This window comes from Rutilus rutilus (genome assembly GCF_951802725.1).
Source record: "Rutilus rutilus genome assembly, chromosome: 3".
NCBI lineage: Eukaryota > Metazoa > Chordata > Actinopteri > Cypriniformes > Leuciscidae > Rutilus > Rutilus rutilus.
The window spans coordinates 3490941-3513496 of record NC_140211.1 but is presented as its reverse complement, the minus strand read 5'-3'; the positions used below and the strand labels follow the sequence as shown (position 1 = coordinate 3513496).

Below are 22556 nucleotides of genomic sequence, written 5' to 3'. Positions count from 1 at the left end.
CAAGCTGTTAATACCATTTATGAGTGTTCTCCTACCATCCTAGGAAAAAAAATATTGATCCCCAGATGTAGATATACATTTTGCTCCGTTTCGCTCGGACATTTAACGGCGCAGACATACACGCGGAAGATGACGGTTCGTTTCGGCGTGGACATACACGTGAATAGCGCAAAATGCGTATAAATAACACGCCACTTGACTTGAAAGTGGCGTGTATGTTTACGCAAAGTCATGATGTCATGTTGTGGAGCATGAATATCCGAATCCCGACACAGAACCAATACCGAACATGACATTAGTGCCGGAATCCGAACACCATGCTCCGAACATGAAACCAGGCACACAGACTAAGACAAGAGAATACAGGAGTGTCAGAGCTCTGTCACAAGAACAAACTAGACCGAAGTGACAGAACCCTGACAATGTGAGGGAAGGATGAATGTTAAAGAGGTAATTTTCCCATTGGCAATAAGCCCTTAACTTTTAAAGAATATTGTATATTAATGACATATAGTGCATTTATTTAAAACTGTGTTTTGACTAATTAGTTTAATAAGTGAATAAACAATGACAGAAAGATCTGAATCTTAGTATAAGAGATTATTCTGAAAGGTAAATATATTACTTGTATATGACTTTTATACAGGCATATGAATACACTACCGGTCAGAAGTTTAGAATAAATATGATTTTGGGGTCACCAAGCCTTTATTTATTTGATCAAACATACAGTGATATTGTGAAATATTTTTTTACTGTATCAAATAAATGTTTTCTATGTGAATATATTGTAACGTAATTTATTCCTGTGATCAAAGCAGTGTGACACTGCAGACTGGAGTAATGAGGCTGCTGAAAATGTTTTGGAAATAAGATAATTCCCAAACTTTTGACTGGTAGTTTATACATATTTAATTTCCTATATTTGAAAATGAAATTATTCTATGATAATACATCATTTTTAATTTTTTTGGATGTTTTTTATGATGAAGAATCTGGGTACTTTTACATTGTGATGGAGTACTGTGCAGGAGGAGATCTATACAAGAAAATGAAAACACAAGAAGGATGTTTTAAAGAAGAACAGGTGAGTGTTATATGCACTCTGTTGAGTCAGAGAGAGCTCATTCGCTCTAGAGCTGTTAATTATAGTATGTGATGCTAATTATGTATGTGATGGTCTAATTATATTTTATGATGTATTTTGTCAAAAGCATCTTAAGCATTATAGTTTGTTTCTGGTGTAGTACTGTTGAAAACTTTTTCTTTGTCGAAGCAAGAGACCAGGAGACGTTGGGGATCACGTTCAAACAAAGTTATTCTTTATTGAGGACTTCGCTGTACGCGGCTGCAGTTCTTCCCAAATCATTCTGGCTTACAAACTTTACATGGTTTCTTTATAGGTCTTTCAGTGGGCTGTCCTTAAAGGTGCTAAACATACACAAAGCCTTAGAGGTAACCACTAAATCTAATCATCTAAAGACAATAGAGGCAATTGCCCCCAACTGAGATAATGGTACCCCCCCCAAATGGTACACACAACAAATGGTCACGAGACCTTAGACTAGGTAACATTCACACACAGTCCAACTCTTAGTTGGAAGATCAAAGACTATTACAATGTTTAGACAGCTGATGCCATCATGTTCACCTTGAATGCCCAATACAGTGTAATTCACCTTAGTTTTTCATGTGATGTTATGTAAGGAAGTAAGATCAGCAGATCTTAAACATATTCTTAAATTTGGATTCTTCAGTACCAAACTTTATCTTAATTTACTGTTGTACATGTGCAGGGAAAGAGGTTAAAGCCAAATGGATAAACCTTTAAGATACAAACACAAGGGAAAATACATTTTCAGTCAGCACTGGTGTACCGCGAGCAACTCAAGGCAATTAATATGCCAATGCAGTTGAGGCCCCGTCCACCTGAAACGAAGGGTCCGACCACGGGCTGAAGGTTGGGAGGCAGTGCGGGGTGATGTGCCAACTGTTCTCGAGACAGACAGAATCAGCTAGTCGTCTACTGTAGATAGTTGAAAATATGAACGCTGTGTTCTCTGAGTGGACCAATGGCTGCCTCCACGACCTTCGTGAAGGCTCGGGGCGACAGGGACAGCCCGACGGGTAGGACTTGTATGCCCGTCCCTCAATCTCAAACCGCAGAAACGGTTTGTGTCGAGGAAGAATCGAGAGCGTCCTTCAGGTCGATCACTGCAAACCAATCTCGGGGACGGATGCATTAGAAAATGCGTTTCTGCGTTAACATCTGGAACGGGAGCTTGTGCAGGGCCCAATTCAGGGTTTGCAGGTCCAAGATTGCCCGTAACCCACTGCATTCCTTGGGTACAATGAAGTAGGGGCTATATAACCCTGTCTTCATATCGGCTGGCAGGACCGGCTCAATCGCGTCTTTCGCCAGTAGGACATCGATCTCTGCCCACAAGACGGGCATCGCAACTCTGCACAGAGATGAAGTGGATGCCCTTGAACTTGGGTGGGCGCCGGGTGAACGGAATTGTATAGCTGAGTCTGATGGTACGGATGAGCCAGCAAAACGGGCTGGGAATTGCTAGGCTCCCAGGCACCGTGCAAGCGGGACCAATGGGACCACAGATGTACCCGGGATGGGGCAGCTAGGTGGTACACAGGGACTCGGGAGGCACTGAGGCGGCCCGAAGCAGAATCTGAGTGTGTTGTTCCACACTTAACTGGTTCCAGGGTGGGGCAGATGGTGTGTGGGAAGGCTTGGTGGTGTCGCTCACTGCCCTCCGCACCCTCTTGTGACCCAGAGAAGCTGCTCTTATTGAGAATTTGGGTACCACTGACTGAGACGCCAGCGGCAGAACAGAATTTGAATAAACAAAAAGATTCTCTGCCCGGCCCTCCACCAGGGAAGAGCAGCTGACTCTGGGTCTCAGGGCTGCTTAGACAGGTGGCGCCATCTTCCTGCGAAAGCTTGACATCACAGTAGAGCTGGCTGTGACAGTTGTGTTTTTTTTTTTTTTTTTTTCGCAGGGGACTAACACCCTTGGCGACAAACAGACTGAGGGGAAGCCAACGAGTGAATCTGGTAGCACATTGGGACAAGCTCTTGGTTACCTCAGCCTGTTTCTGAACTGTGGAAAACCGCTGGGCACAGTCTCCAACAGTGTCTCCGAAAAAGGCCACCTCGTGAGATGCATCAAGCATCATCAACCCAGACTTAGAACTACCCTCGTGTTTTTGGCCTTCCACAGACTTGTAGGGTGGCCCTCACATGCAGGGAAGAGTGAATGAATGAATGAAACCTTTATTGCCCCGAGGGGAATTTGTTTTGCACTCATGGGAGCCACATTAAACATCAACACAGCAAACATGATATAACAATAAGACAAAAAAACAAAACATGTACAACAACAACAATAATACAGCAAAGGCATAAAATCATCAGTTCAACAGCTTAAAAAAATCAATAAATAAATAAGTATTCAGTATTCAATAATACGCATTTCAAATATGTCTATATGCCTACGGATGATCTATTTAGTAATTGAATGCTCCTCGGCAAAAATGATGTAATATATCGTTTAGTTTTTGTTCGGGGCATTCTGAATCTACGTCCAGAGGGGAGGGGGGAAAATTCTGAACAAAGTGGGTGCAATGGATCTTCCAATATTCTCAATGCCAAATTAAGGGTATACTGGTCAGTCAGATTTGTAATGCTTTTAGTGTCTGATCCAGTAATTTTTCTACCCATTTTTGTCACCTTGTCCAGCATGTTCCTGTTCGAAATAGAAAGACCCCCCCCCCCAACACTGGATGGCAAAAGACAACACGCTCTGAATAAAAGTTAAATAAAACAATGTCAGAGTACTAGTCTCTGCATTAAAACTGCGCAATTTTCTTAAGAAAAAGAGCCGCTGCTGTGCTTTTGAGTATCTTGCTAATGTATTGGCTGACCAGGTGAGTTTGTGATCAATAATAGTGCCCAAATACTTGTACTCCTCTACAATCTCAATAACTGTCTCTTGAATAGTAACAGGTTGCAGTGGAGGGGGCCTTTTCCTAAAGTCGATCACCATTTCTTTTGTTTTTGGGATGTTTAAAATTAGTGAGTTTTCACTACACCATTCATAGAAACGGTCAACCTCAGTCCTGTAGTCCTGCTCGTTATCTGTTAAAAGCCCAACCAAGGCAGCATCGTCTGCAAACTTAATCAATGAACATTTGGAATGGTGGCTGACACAGTCATTAGTATACAGAATAAATAACAGCGATGATAAAACACATCCTTGTGGCACTCCTGTGTTTGTCATGATGATTTTTGACTGGCTGTGACCCGCTCTCACAAACTGTAGTCTGCCTGTTAAAAAGTCCTGAATCCACTTTACCAGATTGAGGTTTACACCCATGATTATCAGCTTCTCTATCAACATAGGTAACTGAACGGTGTTAAAAGCTGAAGAGAAGTCTGCAAATAGGATGTGTACATAAGAGGCAGGTGTTTCAAGATGTTTATAAATTCCATTCAGGAGAGTTGTTACTGCATCTTCCACACCTCTTTTCTCTCTATAGGCAAACTGTAATGTATCCATGTGTTCTTTGGTTTGTTTTTTGAGATGAGTTAAAATGATCCGCTCAAAGCATTTCATAGCAACTGAAGTGAGCGCTATTGGTCTAAAATCATTCAGTCCATCTGGTTTATGTTTCTTAGGAAGTGGTACAATTTCTGCAGTTTTCCATATCTTTGGGACTTCTTTGTGTGTGTCAAGTGATTTCTGGTACAACCCTCTGAACACCGGGCTCAGTTGTTCTTTGCAGCTCTTTAGGATGGTGCCTTCCAGCCTGTCAGGGCCGGCAGCTTTCCGAGTCCTTACATGGGAGAAGATCCGCACCACTTCCTCACAGCTTACCCTGATTGAGGCACTTGCTCTTCCGTCAAGGCTGATTGGATTAACTGGCGCGTCATTCTCCCATCTCGCAAAGTGTTCATTCAGGGCATTTGCTTGCTCGACTGTGTGTACCGTACTGTTAGAATGGTGATTTTGACCTATTATAGTTTTTATGCCCCTCCATGCCATACGCGAATTATTTTCCTGAAGTTGTCGTTCAATTTTATCTTTATATTGTCTTTTACCTTTTTTAATTTTCTTCTGTATTTCCTTCTGAATCAGCTTTCCTCCATACCGATCATTTCCTTTAAATGCTCTTTCTTTGTCCGCTAACAGCTTTTTAATTTCAGTTGTGATCCATGGTTTTGAATTAGCAAATTGTTTCACGCGTTTTGTCGCGATCACATTATCCACACAAGAGGCAACAAGAGGCAACAAGAGGCACAGGCGGTGTGCAATAAGCAAAGGCGCTCCACCACCAAGGGCAGTGAGAGAGGAAAAGCTTTTTCTGCAGATTTTGGCGTGTTTGGCTTTTCATATTGGCGCCAATATGCTTCCATACTGCCAAACTTTTTCACACACATCCGGCAGCCACGGGGGTGGGGCAAGGCGACTACGCATCGCACTGCGCCCCCAGAGTAGCCCGGGAAAGTGTGGCTGTCAAGTCTGAATCTGATTCAGCATGAGCACACACACCATTACAGTGGAACTCAGCATCATCTTTATTTCCAGAGCGTAACAGCCCTCTCTCCGATGCAGTAATCCCAGTAATCCCATCCGAAAGCTGCTAGGCATGCGAGACAGTGAACGTCAAACTCGATGGCACACGGCACGCTGAGCGTTCAAGCCCTCATGAGAGAGGCAAGACGAACAACATGCCGACGTCATGGGAGAGCATAAACCACCCACGAACGCAGTGTCAGCATGTTTGTGATGCCCTAGAGGAGTGAGGGGCCCGAGGAGGTGGTCTCGTCGGGGAACGCTCACTGTAATCCTCAGATCACGAGAGCTATTAGCCAAATTAGCTCTTTTCTGGTGCACCAGAAGAGGAACTAGACCGGGGAATAGGCAAAGGGACTGAATGACATCTTGAAAAAGATGCAGTGTCAAACCGTGTATGCTCTTTCAGGAAACTGCTCTCTCTAGTGCTGAAGCACCCAGGGATGACCGCGGCTACACAAACAGGGTGATAGCTGTTTCTAACATCCTAAGCTGTGAAAACAGCTGTTTTGCTCTCTGTGAGATTGTGGCCAGCGCTGTAACACCAACACCAGCTTCAAGAGGCATTCTCCTGAAGTTAAAAGTTGAAGTTAAAACACTCTCAGATAAGATTGCAGAGCAGGAACAGCATTCACCACTTGGCTCTGAAGCGAAAGACAAGGATGCACCTTCTGCTCATTATATGCTCACGCCGCGGTGCACAGCAGCTGGTGCAATTATCACATGCCAATGTGCATTGGATCGTTTAGTTTCACTCTAAGTAGTTAGGCTCTCGCAAGCGATCCCCATTCGTCAGTCTTGACTTGCATGGTAGTAACTGACGAAGAGGAACAATTGTTTCGCGTTCGGTGTGAAAGGACCTTAAGACACTTTAGTTGCTATGATAAGGAATATCTGCTGACCTGTTACTAGCATCTGATTTCACAAAAAGTTTGTTTCTGAATATAAAAATATCAAAACAATGTAAAGTACTTACTTGTTTTGGATGAATGTGCTTGTATTGTCATCTGTTATCGTTGTAACAGAATGTGACGGTTGGGTCTTTGTCCTCCGCTGTGATTAGATGGCTTTGTAAAAAGTGACAGTGATTAGCACGTTTTACCCAAATTTCCATCTCTCAGCGACCAGAGAAATGCTTTAAAACATGCTGCGCTTCTTTTGAAAGAATTGAGAAATTACACTAAAAACACCTTGGTGGACAAGCATCTTAATGTCACATTTATTACAGAAAAGTTATCCAATGATTACAGTTTGTTAGTTAGCTATAAAGTACTCCAGAGAAGAACTAATATCACTCAGCACTAATACTCAACACTGAATGATAAATTTGGGGGTATACTGTAAAACAAGAACCAATTATTATTATTTTTTCACTATGGTAGACTAATGGCAAATTTGCAACCTTTTTTTTTTTTACTCAAATATACCAAATAAAACAAATACAATGCATGGAATAAATTACTGCTTTCTTGTTTCTTCTGTGTGTAGATCCTTGACTGGTTTGTTCAGATTTGTCTGGCTCTGCAGTATCTCCATGAGAACAATGTTCTCCACAGAGATATAAAACCACAGGTAGACACTGACCAAGGTCATTTAATCATTTATTAACATTAAAGACAAATGTGTTTATTTGTTCATATGATGATTTATGGTGTTCTTCTAGAATGTTTTTCTTACTGGGGATGGTTACATCAACCTAGGAGATTTTGGATTCTCAAAAGTGCTGCAAAGGTGAAATTAAATAGTAATAGGAGTTTTGAAGAGATTTTGTCGGTTCCATCCATTTGAATTTACATGTTTGATTTTTCTTTTTAAGAGCTGATGAATATGCAACATCGAGTGTGGGTGCAGAGCTCTATGTCAGCCCAGAGATCTATACAAAACACAGACACAATTCAAAAAGGTAGGCTTTTTATAAAAGATAAGGTAATACATACATTGAGGCCTGGTTTCACAGACAATTTTAAATTAAACCAGAATTAGGCCTTAGTTCAATTAGGAGGTTTTATAAACATGTCTTAGGAAAAAAACGGGTGTTAAAGAACATGAAAGTTAAGCATTCAGATGAAGGTCATCCAAAACAATACAATTAACTATATGTAATGAGTGACTGTTATAATAAAGTGCAAAATGAAGATTAGTTCTGAGTAGTCTTTATAAGTCTTTATATCCAATAATCCATTTAGATTTAATCATTTAGCAGACACTTTTATCCAAAGTGACTTACAAATGAGGAGAGCAATAGAAACAATCAAACTAACAATAGGGCAACAATGTATAAGTGCTGTGAAATGTTTTTGATGAAAAACATGCACCTTGAGTCGTTTCTTGAAAATGGTTAAAGTTTCAGATTAGAGAGGAGAATCACAGGGAAACAAGACCTGTAAACTGAAACGACACCAAACTCAAAGAACACAGGGCTTAAATACACAGGATGACAATAACTAACATAATGGGGACAGGTGTAACCTAATTAACAATCAATGAGATTAACTAGAACACAATCTAGCAGGCAAACAGGGAAAACTAAATCAATGCAAAACAGAACATTGATGTGACACTATATCAACTGAAGTTACTAACTGAATTATACTGACTTTGTTTAGTGACATATGGTCATTGGGATGGTTGCTTCATGATCTCTGCATGCTGGATGTGTGGGTGAGTCTATATATACATACATATTTAAGTTAATCCTATGGCTCAATCAATTAACTTCAAAGTGTACAAACAAAGATAGCAGTCCTAACCTATTTAAAGATCTTGGTAACTGCTATGGAGGAAAAGTTTGCCAAAAGTAAATATTAGTTTACATTTGCACACACAGAAATCTTTTCTTTTTTTTCTCTGCATTTCTCCTCTTCTCTAGCTTGCTTCTTAATCTTCGGTATCATAAGTCTGGAATTGTGTCCTACAAATACTGTTGGCTTTGCTTAACAAATTGCCTTTGTTCTTCTATGGCAAGCTACTTAGGAGAAAAGTGTCTGAATTATAAATCAGTCACATAATTAAAGGTCTTAGTTTTTAATATATTTAAAATGTGTATGGTAATAATCTAGAGGTTAATCAGACTTTTATTTTTCCTTTATGTGACAGTCAGACATCATAGAGCGTCGCTGTCTACATGCCAATAGCTTGAGAGGAACCATACCTGAAATCTCAAATGGGTACTCGGAAGATCTAAGGGGATTAATCTGTCAAATGCTCAGCTGTGACCCTCATATGAGACCTTCAGCTGATGAGATTCTGGCAAAACCATTCCTGAAAGAAGCAGTAGACAGAAATAGGAGGATTCCAGATGCACTGCAGCAAAGGTACTTGACTTCCATCAATAACTTTAATGAGGCCTATGACAAGCACTATAATGACTTTGAGACTGTAGTTAGTGAGTGGAAAACAGCAACAGATTCACTAGAGGAGATACACCGTAAATGCACTGTAGGCAGTCTGTCAGGTTCAGTGATCGGGGCAGCTGGAGGAATCACTGCATTGGTTGGGGCAATCTTGGCACCGTTCATATTCGGAACATCTCTGATTGTAGCAGGTGTTGGGATTGGTGTTGGAGTTGCAGGGGGTGCAACAGGTGCTGCCTCCAACATTACCAATACAGTGAAACAAAAAGCACTCCGTGAGAGCTTTGAAAAAATTCAGCAGGATTACAGAAAAGCAAGTGAACCGATTCTTAAGTCATTCAAAACACTGAGAAAGTTACTGAGAAAACTTACAAAGTTCAGTGATTTTGTCCCTAGCTCAACTCTTGATAATGTGCAAATGTCATGGAGAATAGGCAGAGCCGCAGTAGCAGGTGTCACAGAATTCGTGACTCTTGGAATGTTGGCAAGTTTCGGCAGAATCGCTGTTCAGTCTGCCGGTGTCGGGCGAGCAGTAGCCGCAGCTTCAGGAGTGTTGAGTGGAATCTTAGTCATAGCTGACATCGAGTAGATGATCCAGAAAAGGTCCAATCCCCTGTACTCAAAGCCATCGCACAGATGAGGAAAACACATACAGAGCTTTGCCAGATCTTGAATTCACAAATCATATAAATTATATATCCGCTAATGAATTAGTTTTTGTATCACCTGAACGTTTGATCACACTATTTTGTGTCATCATAATAAATTAACTGCAAGGATCGTGAAATGTAATGCTTTATTCTGTTACTGATACGTGACTGTGTCAAAAGATTTGGAGAGTTAAAACTGCTCAGTTTTACACGTTTAAAACAATCGTACATAAAATAAAATTTGAACGAACCTGGGTATATATTTTTGTGCAACACTAGGCTACTGTATTTAATTTAACTGCCATAGACTTGGTCACCAGACTTGAGAAAAAGTGTTACTGAAGTACAAACAAAGTGCAATATAACTGTATGTGTACAATAACTAATATATATTTGCTTACCTGTCTATTAAAACACATGTGAGAGCGGAGTCTCTGTCGACAGATCAAGTTTTGAAATCAACAATCGTGAACCGTGATGACTGAATGACACAACAGCGGCGTGCGAGATATTGTATCATAGATATACAGTACATACATAGAACCTCGTTAGTGGTTTACGTATATCGGTCCATTGAAACAGCCACTAATGAGGAATCTATGTAATCTATAGTTTCTACAAGCGGAAACTGAGGATAGCGCAAATATTACGTAATTTATATTAATATCATAATATTATATTATACCTTTAAGTCACATCAATATAATGTAAAGCTGCTTGTCTTGGAAGAAAAAAGTTACAAGCTTCTCAAAAACTTCAAAACTCTAAAAAGAATGGAAAATAATAATCAGTGTATGGAAATTAATTTGAAATAATAAATAAACTCCACTAACAGTTATAAAGTCACTGCAAACCAGAAAATATAGTAATAAATAGTATATTAAATAATATGTTGATGCTAAATCAATTCTCTCTTTTATAGATCACGTCCTGATGCCACACTATTGAATCCAGGTCCTCCAGCACTTTATCGTCTGAACACAGAACGAAAATATCTTGATGGGACTGATAAAAAGGTCAGACAGTGGACATATGGAAGAAGAGACAGAAACAAACAGAACAAAGTCATCCTGATGGTGGGAGAAACCGGCTCTGGGAAAACCACCATGATCAACACCATGATCAACTACTTACTGGGAGTGAAGTTTGAGGATCAAGAGTTTTATCAAATCACAGAAGAAGATGAACATCAAGATCAGTCACAATCCCAGACGTCTGAGATCACTGTTTATGAGGTGTTTGCTAAAAAAAAAAAAACATCTCTGACCATCATTAACACTCCAGGATACGGAAACACTGGAGGATTTGAGAAAGACAGAGAGATTGCTGTGAATCTGACCAGATTATTTTCAGATGAGGAGGATGGGATTCATTATATTGATGCAGTGTGTTTTGTGATGAAGGCGTCTCAGAATCGTCTCTCTGGAAAAGAGCTTTACATATTTCACTCAGTTCTGTCTCTGTTTGGTAGAGATATAGAGAACAACATAGTGTTTCTACTCACACACTCAGATGGAGGACCTCCAACAGATGCTCTCAATGCCATTAACACAGCAGAAATACCCTGCAGAAGAGATGAAGACAAAGAACCTGTTCACTTCTTATTCAACAACCAGCAGAAAGAGAAAAGAGTAAAACGTTATGAGCGACAGTTCAGACAAGCCTGGGAAATGGGAGACGAAAGCATGAATGAGTTCTTCAAACTCCTGGAAGAAAAGAACAGAAAAAGTGTTGAGATGACATTAGATGTTCTGAAAGAGCGAAGACGACTTGAGGCCTGTGTCTCTAATCTGAAGGACCGAATCTTTGAGAAGGAGTCAAAAATCTGGAAGAGCGATCTGGAGAAGAAAATAAATGAAAAGTCCCTCCTGCTCTGTGAAGCTTATACGACCATCATGAGTCTGTCTAAGATCGCATTAAAAGCAGACAGCGCTTTCACTCTTCTACATCTGGATTTCCTGATTCCCAGACTGAAGGAGGAGGGAAAAGATGAGCTGGAGGAGCTGAAGAAAGCTGGAGAAGAAAGGAAAAACAAGGCGGCTGTGCGTTATGTGATGGGTTTTTTGAGTCGTTTCACAGGTAAAAAATAATGCAACAAATATGAAAAAACAAGATGGAATAGCAGAACAGATGATGTTTCATTACAGAAAATAAAGAGGGTCTGTTGAGTTTAATGATGAAATTATTGAATATATGAATATATTGAAAATGACATGATTATAACAATTTAAGTTGGCACTGTTATTTTGTCTTTATTTTAACTTTAGATATTATCATTTAACAGGTTTATAATTACACAGTTCTGGCATGAAACTCTGAATGGTTCAGGCTGATAGGTCTTTAACTTATTGGTAGCAATCATGTCGTCATCTGCATGGCACAGCTGATTGGTTGCCGATGCACCAGTGGCCAATGAGCTTCCTGCTCAAACAGTCAAATACTGTATACTGCAAATACTGTAATTTTCATATTGTTTAAATTCCTCTTATTTAAGTGATCATTAATTTTGATGGTGTAAATGCATATGTTTGCAATGAGTAGTGTGATGGCCATGGTTGCCAACCTTGATTACCTGGTTGAAGTTTGACTTTCTTGACGGCTGAATATATCACACACGTTTGCTAGTATTCTCTTTAAATTGTAACAGCTCAACCTAATCAGAGCCTAACATGCAAAAGAATCATCAGGAATAAACAAATATTCTCAGAAAACATTGGACACTATACAATATTTTAAAGCAGAACTTGGTAACTTTTTTAACTTAATTAAACTGTCTAGAAATTTTTGGGATGGTTAAACAACCTGTTCTGGTGATATTGGTGACTTTCCCCACTCCCCCCAGCGTTCCCAGGGGGAAAACCAACCATGCAACTTGGGGACTACCGTCCCGGCAAGATAGAAATTGGAAGTCTCGTGAGAACGAGAATGAGCGCGAAACACGAATTGCTTTACGGCAATTCGACATAAACACACGTTCTATGATAATGTGTATGATGTATTACCCACCTCGGTAGACATAGCTCCACACAATACAGTTGGCTTGCTCCGATCATAACAAACGCACATGAGCAGCGGTAGAGAGGGGGAGGAGGCGCCGCAAGTGAGTTTTTTACGACCGTGTTGTGAAATATACACCCTCCCACAGCTGTAGGGGGAGCTTGTGGGGAAAACATGCGACAACAAAAGGGAAAATCAGCGAAGAAGTGATTAGAGTTCGCTAGAGTTGCCGAGTTCAGCTTTAAGTATTATATACACAAGGGATAATGCAGAGCAAGGCGGTTGTTATAGCGAATACAACCCCAACAGGCTGATCAGGACCCCGACGCGAAGCCTGAAGGGGTTGTATTCGCTATAACAACTGCCTTGCTCTGCATTATCCCACTTATTACATGTCTACCTACCAAATAAATCAATAATTTGACACAAAATATCGATTTAAAAATGATTGTATTGCTTCCGCTAAAGAAAATAGTCCGTTCCGTCTCTACGGTTGCTTCCATAGCAACGCTCTGTTTTTCATGGCAACGGTGTGTTATACTTCGCAGCGGTCTGTTATCAAGAAATAACACACCGCATTCTACATTGGAATTCAACCAAGCCATGTAATAAAGTACTTTAATGTACAATTACACCTGAATAAACTGAATATATCTCTTGTGCTCCTAAAATCTTCTGTCGACAAAGTAGTAGCAGCAGGTAAATACACATAAAATTAAAAAACAAACATAACTTAATATCACTAAAATGAAATAGAAAGCTGCACTTACAGACGCTCAAATCCACACATTAACACACCACTGACGTCTTCACTTCCAGGTGAAGAAGCTGTCAATCAAAAACTCAGTAGCCAATGAGAACACACTGCTGCTAGCCCCGCCCCCACGAGAGAAATGTGTCAGAACGGCGAACGCAAACTCAGGGAATGTAAACGAAAACTTCAGAAGCGTAAATTAAAACTCTGGAAGTGCATTTGTAAGTTCAGATCAGCGATAGAAAGATGAGAAAACAGTTAGCAGAACATGCCGTGTATTAAAAACGAAGTAAAAAAATTTCCTGCGATTTATTCTTTTTCAGTTTCAAAGATATGTTTTTCAGTTTCAGTTGATATTTTCATAAGTTTCTTGAAAAGTTACATTCATTATTGGCCCAAAAGTAATTCCATAAGGGTCAGGTGTAGGGTAGGTTTAGGGGTTAGTATTTGTTGTAGCCTCGGAGTTTGCGCTGAACTAGATTGGTGGAAAAAATCAGGCACGCGTGTCATGTGCCTGTCTGCCAATGACAGGAAGCCACGCCCTATTTTATTATAAAACTCCACTCTGCCCCTTTTAATTTCCATTAAAAAAATAAAAATAAATGATTGAACATACAGTAAGTATTTCGAAAACAATAACACCAACTCCTGGTAGTGTGTGTGCAACAAAGCATTTTTGTGTTTAGTGGACTTAATGACATTCCCTAAAACATTTCCTCCTTTTTATGTAGATATGATTTTATTATGTATTCATTTATTTTAAAGCAGAGAGCGATTGTTCTGTCAGAAATAATCACATGTCATGTGGAGAAGACCTTAGAAAACATGCAGAATCTCAACAACCACATGATCTGAGACGTCATTCATGTCTGGAGCACAAAACAATTTACAGACTGAAGATTAATACTGAGGGTTACCAGTTTGTTTAAGTCATATTTCCTTTATTTTGAAGCACTCATGTAAAACTGTAGTATATCTTACAGATTCAACTGCTACTATGTCGAACAATTACCAAGAGAAGAGAAGCACAGAGTCTGACCAGACCAAAGAGCAACATGCACATTTCAACAGGTAAGTGTCAAATACAAATATAACACAACAGTTTTCATTCTTAACAAATTATTTTCATATATTTGAAAAAAGATTGGTACAAACTTAAAAATATAGAGAAAAGTATATTGAAGCAGTGTGGCTTCAATAATCATTCAGACTCTGACTGTTCATTAAGTCACATCAATATAATGTAATGCTGCTTCTCTTGGGAGAAAGAAAAAAAGAAAAATTACAAGCTTCTCAAAAACATCAAAAACTCAAAAAAAAAAAAGAGAATAAATAATAATAGTTGTGTATGAAAAAAAAAAAAAAAACATTATACTGATAAATAGCTGAAAAAAATAATATGTTGATGCTCAATCAATTCTCTCTTTTGTAGATCATGTCCTGATCCCACACTATTGAATCCAGGTCCTCCAGCACTTTATCGTCTGAACACAGAAAGAAAATGTTTTGCTGGGACTGATGAGAAGGTCAGACAGTGGACATATGGAAGAAGAGACAGAAACAAACAGAACAAAGTCATCCTGATGGTGGGAGAAACCGGCACTGGGAAAACCACCATGATCAACACAATGATCAACTACTTACTGGGAGTGAAGTTTGAGGATCAAGAGTTTTATCAAATCACAGAAGAAGATGAACATCAAGATCAGTCAAAATCCCAGACACACGAGATCACTGTTTATGAGGCGTTTGCTGAAGAAAACCCAACATCTCTGACCATCATTAACACTCCAGGATACGGACACACTGAAGGATTCGAGAAAGACAGAGAGATTGCTGAGAATCTGAGCAGATTATTTTCAGATAAGGATGATGGGATTCATTATATTGATGCAGTGTGTTTTGTGATGAAGGCGTCTCAGAATAGATTCTCTGACAGACAGCATTACATATTTCACTCAGTTCTGTCTCTGTTTGGTAGAGATATAGAGAACAACATAGTGTTTCTACTCACACAGTCAAATGGACGACCTCCAACAGATGCTCTCAATGCCATTAAGAAAGCACAGATTCCCTGCAGAAAAGATGAAGACAATGAACCTGTTCACTTCTTATTCAACAACCAGCAGAAAGAGAAAAGAGTAAAACGTTATGAGCGACAGTTCAGACAAGCCTGGGAAATGGGAGACGAAAGCATGAATGAGTTCTTCAAACTCCTGGAAGAAAAGAACAGAAAAAGTGTTGAGATGACATTAGATGTTCTGAAAGAGCGAAGACGACTTGAGGCCTGTGTCTCTAATCTGAAGGACCGAATCTTTGAGAAGGAGTCAAAAATCTGGAAGAGCGATCTGGAGAAGACTAAAGAAGAAAAGTCCAAACTGCTGCATGAAGCTTATACGACCATCATGAGTCTGTCTAAGATCACATTAAAAGCAGACAGCGCTTTCACTCTTCAACATCTGGATTTCCTGATTCCCAGACTGAAGGAGGAGGGAAAAGATGAATGGATAAAGAACCTGGAGGAGCTGAAGAAAGCTGGAGAAGAGCAGAAAAACAAGGGGGCTGTGCGTTATGTGAGGGGTTTATGGGATCGTTTCACAGATAAAAAATAATGCAACAAATATGAAAATACAAGATGAAAAGCAGAACAGATGCTGTTTCATTACAGAAAATAAAGAGGGTCTGTTGAGTTTAATGATGAAATTATTGAATACATGAATATATTGAAAATGACATGATTATAACAATTTAAGTTGCAACTGTTATTTTGTCTTTCTTTTAACTTTAGATATTATCACGTAACAGGTTTATAATCATGTAATGCCGACTTTCACCACATTATCACTAATGTCCTATAAATATTTTATTTTAAAAATACTTTCTTTTATTCAGGTATTTCACTTATGCTCTAGTTCTCATGTATTACTCCAGTGTACTCTTGTATCTCTGTCTTACAGTATTGTGTTTTGTTGCACTTATATGATAAATTGCATGTGATAATACTCATTTAACAGTATGATGTAGTTCTCTGTGCTCTTTCTCTGTAATGTCCTGATCTAAATCTGATTTGTGTATCGTAATGAACAACTATACAAATAAATCTGACTTGAATTGACCTTTTTTGACTTGTGCTTTACTGGTTAATCTGGTTTGAGTCTGTTCTGTTCTGGTGATCTATCCACAGTTTCAGCAGTTCTCTAACTGTGGTACATATAGAAACTGTCTTGAGGAAATTCATCATCTTTTTTTTAAACGTCCCCTTATTAATTTTGGTTTAATCTGTCTAAATTAATCACTTCAAAAACTGAATCAGAGATTGCTTTAACATTGTGTGATAATTGTATTTTTTCTCATTATAATTATAATGTAGAATATATAGAGAATGTAATTATTTTATTGGCGAAATATTATATTCATGCTGTAAGTTTTCGGTAACACTTTATTTTGATAAAGTCCCTTTTGAATATTCTCTGAATATAAGTAACTTTGCAACTACATGTCAACTTATTCTACTAACCCGAACCCCAGTTTACTAATACTCTACTAATACTCTACTAATACTCTACTAATACTCTACTATTTATTGTGAATTCCTCCTGAATTCAGCAGCGGTTGTTAATTTGATGTTGTAATGGTGCCCTCATGTGGTTTGTTTGGGGACTGCAAGCAGTTGCAATATGTACTGTACTATATATAAATATATATATATATATATATATATATATATATATATATATATATATATATATATATATATATATATATATATATATATATTCGTTTACACACACACACACACACACACACACACACACACACACACACACACACACATATATATATATATATATATATATATATATATATATATATATATATATATTAGGGGTGTAACAATATATGGTAACACTTTACTTGAAGGGGTGTGCATAAGACTGACATGACACCTTCATAATCATGACATGGCAGATGTCATAAATATGAAGGAGGTCTTATGCATGTTTATGACAACTGTCATTAAGTGTCATTCGCTCAATTATGACATTTTTAATGCAAATATGACATTGTTTGAGATGTCTTTGTCATGACAACTTGACATTACCAAGACAACATAAATTGTCATAAACATGGCATAGCAGATTATTTATCAAACTTAAGAAACCACTTACAGTAGCTTTATGGGTTAGCATTTCATTAAACTGTCAGGTGGTTGGTTTTGACATTGGCTGTCATGAGGCCATTATAACTGTGTCATGAATGTTTTTCTTGACCTCAAGTACAGTGGTACAAATTTAATATGTCATTAAAATGTTATAATGGCTTCATGACAGCCAATGTCAAAACCAACCACAGTTTAATGAAATGTTAACCCCTAAAGCCTAAGTGGTTTCTTAAGTTTGATAATTAATCTGCTATGTCATGTTTATGACATATTTATGACAGGTTGTGTTGTCTTAGTAAAGTCAAGTTGCCATAACAAAGACATCTCACACAATGTCATATTTGCATTAAAAATGTCATAATTGAGCGAATGACACTGTCATAAACATGCGTAAAACCTCCTTCATATTCATGACATGTGTCATGTCAGTCTTATGCACACCCCTTCAAGTAAAGTGTTACCCAATATATTGTGTCACAATATATCGCAATTCAAAAATGCAACAATATGTATCGTGAATAGTTCACCCAAAATAAAAATTACTACGTGAGAAAGTTTCAGAGTTTTAGTGTCAGTACTAATATTTATTTATTTATTTGTTTGTTTGTTTGTTTGTTTGTTTGTTTGTTTGTTTGTTTGTTTATTTTACAGGGACCGTGCTCATTAATTAACAGTAAAATAACTGTAAATGAGCCAGAGTTAGCTCAACAGGCAAATTTTCATCTGTTGTCCCTGGCCAGTTATTGTAAAGGCAACCTAAAATCAACATACAAAAAAACATAAAATGACTTTTTACAGTCCACAAGAAATAAAAACATAAAAGCAATACTAAAATAGATACAACACACCACAATAAGTAGCAGGCAAAGTCAGCACACAATAGGCTAAAACATACTGAGAAATGTCAAAGTCTAACACAAGACAATCTGCTAACAAGCAACAATTCTCAGTAGACAGTCAATAATTTAATGTGCACATATTTGATTATCAATTAGCCAGTTCTTAAGCTGACCAGTAAAAGAACGATAAGTGTCTGTTTCTCTTATCATCCTTGGCAATAGATTCCACTGTTTAGTTGCTGTTACAGAGAACGCTGACTGACTAAAGGCACTTTTTCGAGTGGGAATGATACAGTCCCCTCTTGTAATACCTCTGGTGACATGAGTGCCTGTTCTCTGCATAACAAATCTCTTCAGTGGAGGTGGAGCCGTACTATGCAATATCTTAGACTAAACAAAGATTACTCCTCCTGGGACCCAAGAATAGACTTTTGTCCACTGTAGTGGACATTATATTTTAGTGAATTTCTCTGACATCATACATGTCACATGACACAACCTGGGTGTCCTGTAAAGAGCACATTCAGGACTTTTCAGACACACCAAATGTTTGGAGGTTTCACCATGAAAACAACTTCTCCTTGGTCTTTAAAAATGTCTGACATGAATTTAGTGATCAAATGTAGTTTTCTTATGGAAATATGATAATATATTGTAATTATAATTTAAATTGGACTATTTTTCAAATTGTATTTCATAAAACAACATCTCAGGAAAATGTTATGGGGTTTCAAATAAAAAAAAGTATTTTCTGTTACAGAACAGGGCGTTGATTTCATACATGTCCACTATAGACATCAAGACTTAAATCATGTTTATCAGGCATTTTGTGAGACACAACAAGTGAATATGGAAATAAATTATACATCAATATTCCTATGAAATATTAGATATTATTATTAAAATGTTGCCAATTATTACTCCAATTATTACACTTCTTTTTTCATTAAATGTTGCTCCAAGAACACATTAAGGTGCACATTAGATACAGTTTATAGATACATTGCATTGAATGGGAATGTTAATTTATGGACATTTTACCCACATATTGCATAAAGTAAAATGGTGTATCAATTCATTCCGTTATTTCTTTCATAACATAGTTGAGAATAATCTTTATACAAATTTTGGTTGAAAAAATCCTGAAACCCCCAAATTTATTGGTGATTGAAAAAAAAATCCCATTGTTTTTGCCTATACATGTAATTTCATGTCATTTTTTTTTTTTTTTTTTACAACTTAGTCCTGGTGTCCACTACAGAGGACATAGCATAACGTATGAATAAAATATTATTTTTCAAAAATGTTTTTTTTTACCATTTGTTTATTGTGCTCTAAACAGTGTGATGACATGGAAAAAAACTAAACTCAAAAAACTTTTTTTTTTTCTGGGTCCCAGGAGGATATGTGATCAAGTTTTCCCAGCTCAGAAGTCTATGAGTATGTAAAATTTGACAAGTGTGAAAATTATTAGGTTTCTGAACTAAAGCTTTAAGAGTATGTTTATAAAGACTTTCAAGTGATCTCATTGTAGACTTGTTGGCTTGTGCGCAGCTTGTCAAACAATATGTAAAATGCGGGATAATCATGGCATTCATAAATATCATAGCAGTTTCAAAAGTGAAAGAATCCCTAACAAATCTAAAATTACTTAAATTAAATCTAACTCGTTTGCACATAAGTTTAACATGAGTTCTGAAACAGAGATTCGAATCAATCCAAACACCCAGATACTTGTATTCAGTCACAACTTGCAAATTTTGACCTGCTATCATTATGTCAGGGTCTGGAACACTAGGCTACATGGTCGCTTTGAAAAGAACATGCTAACCGTTTTACCAACATTTAACGTTAGACATGATCTGTCAAGCCATGTTGTGATATAATTCATTGCACTGGTTAGTTTTAAAGCAGCTTGCTGTTTTGTGCTGCTGTGTACATAAATAACAGCATCATCAGCATACAATAAAATTTCTACATCGGGACAAACCAGAGGCAAATCATTAACATAAAGACTGAACAACAGTGGCCCAAGTATAGATCCTTGCGGAACACCAGTATTATTTGTATAAGAAGTGGATTTATAATTTTGGACCTTTACATAATTTGTTCTTCCCTTTAGATATGAATCAATCCACTTAATGGTATCATTGGAAAAATTAAAAGAAGCTAACTTAAGTATTCCATGATTTACAGTGTCAAAGGCCTTTTTAAGGTCCAAGAAAATTGCTCCCACAATACCACCCGTATCCATCATGGATTTAATATTTTCCAAAAGGAAAAGGGTAGCAGTCTCTGTTGAATGGTGAGCTCTAAAACCAAATTGCATAGCAGGCTAAAGTCACTGTTGTTCAAATAAAAAACTATTTTCTCCAAAACCCACTTCTCAATCACCTTTGATACAACAGGCAAAATACTAATAGTTACTGATAATCTGGGGGTATCCTGCTTTAAAAATTGGTGACACCAAAGCGTATCTGTGGAATGAATTTGACTTTACAGGACATCCAGGCTGAAAAACATGTGATGTGTTAGAAATTCACTAAAACATAAGGTCCACTACAGTGAAGAATAAACTGTATTTTGAAAAACATGCATATACAAATGTAAGAACAATAGTGAACTACATAAAAATATCGCACAATGACAACAAACGCCCACAACTCCTTAAAAAAGTAGTTTTAACTGCAAAGCACAATCGTGAGAATAACAGTAAAATAAAGTAAGTTTATTATTTGTATTTGCTTAAATAATTGAGGAAACGCACAATTAATATATTACAAAAATACAATTTCATCAGCTAGTAACTTGTTCTTTGTGTGTAAATGTGTGTGGCTCTTAAAAGAGCCGTTGTTTTTCTTCTTCGTGGATCTCTTAACCCCCGAACCCGTACAGAGTGCGTCCCTGTCGCTTCAGCGCGTACACAACATCCATGGCGGTGACGGTCTTTCTCTTGGCGTGTTCAGTGTAAGTCACAGCATCACGAATGACGTTCTCCAGAAACACCTTCAACACACCGCGAGTCTCTTCATAGATCAGGCCAGAAATACGCTTGACGCCGCCACGCCGAGCAAGACGACGAATAGCGGGTTTAGTGATTCCCTGGATATTATCGCGAAGAACCTTTCGGTGCCGCTTAGCGCCTCCTTTCCCGAGTCCTTTCCCGCCTTTTCCTCTTCCAGACATGATGACAGATACTCTTCAACTCACAACAACAGATGGGAGTAAAACCACTAGGGAAGAGGAGTTATAGTCAGCTAGCGGACCTAGTTGAAACCACATTAATGGGCGGTTCTAGTACGTCACCAGTTACGCATTACCAAGTCGAGGTCAGTCTTTTGATGTTTGATACTAGTGGAAAGAGAATTGAAGTAATATCAATAACTGTATCATTTAGCTATATAATATAAAACCCCTTACAAAAGAAAAAACTGGCTTCAGTCATTTTGACTACATATTAACTATAGTGTTAACACTAAAACCACCTTTCATTACTTTACATTTGCTTTTAGATTTAAACATAAAAATAGCATTTTATAAGACCACCGTTGCATATGAAGTTCCAATTTCAAAACACCATAATATAGAAATCCTCTTTCATAGAGATAATGAGGTGGCTCTTAAAAGAGCCTTTGGGTTTGTGTGACTGCTGGGGGTTTAAGCGCGCTCTCCGCGGATGCGGCGGGCCAGCTGGATGTCTTTGGGCATGATGGTGACTCTCTTGGCGTGGATGGCGCACAAGTTGGTGTCCTCAAACAGACCCACTAAATAAGCCTCGCTCGCCTCCTGCAGGGCCATGACAGCCGAGCTCTGGAAGCGCAGATCAGTCTTGAAATCTTGAGCGATTTCTCTCACCAGGCGCTGGAAGGGCAGTTTGCGAATCAGCAGTTCAGTGGATTTCTGGTAACGGCGAATCTCTCTCAGCGCCACGGTACCGGGCCTGTAACGATGAGGCTTCTTAACGCCACCGGTAGCGGGTGCGCTCTTACGGGCGGCTTTAGTGGCCAGCTGCTTCCTCGGGGCTTTTCCTCCGGTGGACTTACGAGCGGTCTGCTTAGTTCTCGCCATTACTTAAAAGTGTTCAGATGCTGATTTAATCAAGACTGAGCAGTTCAGTCGAACACAGCGCGTATTTAAGCCCAGGGCTGCCAGGCGCTCATTGGATGGCTTTGCTTCAGATGCATTCGATTGGTTATTGTCTGGCGTC

General features: G+C 38.4%; 3 protein-coding genes across 4 annotated transcripts in view; 1 reads left to right on the top strand and 2 right to left on the bottom strand.

Moving 5' to 3' along the window:
* The window catches only part of LOC311287887 (uncharacterized protein), a 40813-nt gene extending 24350 nt beyond the window's left edge, over positions 1-16463 (top strand). For both annotated transcript variants that reach the window (XM_084404998.1, XM_084404999.1), the window contains exons 7-15: positions 993-1087; positions 7083-7166; positions 7258-7325; positions 7411-7497; positions 8201-8255; positions 8691-8908; positions 10520-11676; positions 14332-14419; positions 14781-16463. In XM_084404998.1, the coding sequence (XP_084261124.1) occupies positions 993-1087; positions 7083-7166; positions 7258-7325; positions 7411-7497; positions 8201-8255; positions 8691-8908; positions 10520-11676; positions 14332-14419; positions 14781-15960 (3032 nt within the window). In that variant the 3' untranslated portion in view covers positions 15961-16463. The remainder of the gene's footprint in view (positions 1-992; positions 1088-7082; positions 7167-7257; positions 7326-7410; positions 7498-8200; positions 8256-8690; positions 8909-10519; positions 11677-14331; positions 14420-14780) is intronic.
* Positions 16464-21049: 4586 nt separating this feature from the next.
* Positions 21050-21567, bottom strand: LOC311287931 (histone H4). Its single transcript, XM_084405050.1, has one exon. It carries the CDS (start codon positions 21533-21535, stop codon positions 21224-21226), a length of 312 nt encoding a protein of 103 aa, XP_084261176.1. The 5' UTR covers positions 21536-21567; the 3' UTR covers positions 21050-21223.
* Positions 21568-21962: 395 nt separating this feature from the next.
* On the bottom strand, positions 21963-22442 carry LOC311287914 (histone H3.2). The gene has a single exon (XM_084405033.1). It carries the CDS (start codon positions 22415-22417, stop codon positions 22007-22009), a length of 411 nt encoding a protein of 136 aa, XP_084261159.1. The 5' UTR covers positions 22418-22442; the 3' UTR covers positions 21963-22006.
* Between the last annotated feature and the right edge of the window lie 114 nt (positions 22443-22556).

What these genes read in the sequence shown, in the direction of transcription:
- LOC311287914 (XM_084405033.1), bottom strand. Translation starts at nt 22,417, where the DNA reads ATGGCGAGAACTAAGCAGACCGCTCGTAAGTCCACCGGAGGAAAAGCC.
- LOC311287931 (XM_084405050.1), bottom strand. Translation starts at nt 21,535, where the DNA reads ATGTCTGGAAGAGGAAAAGGCGGGAAAGGACTCGGGAAAGGAGGCGCT.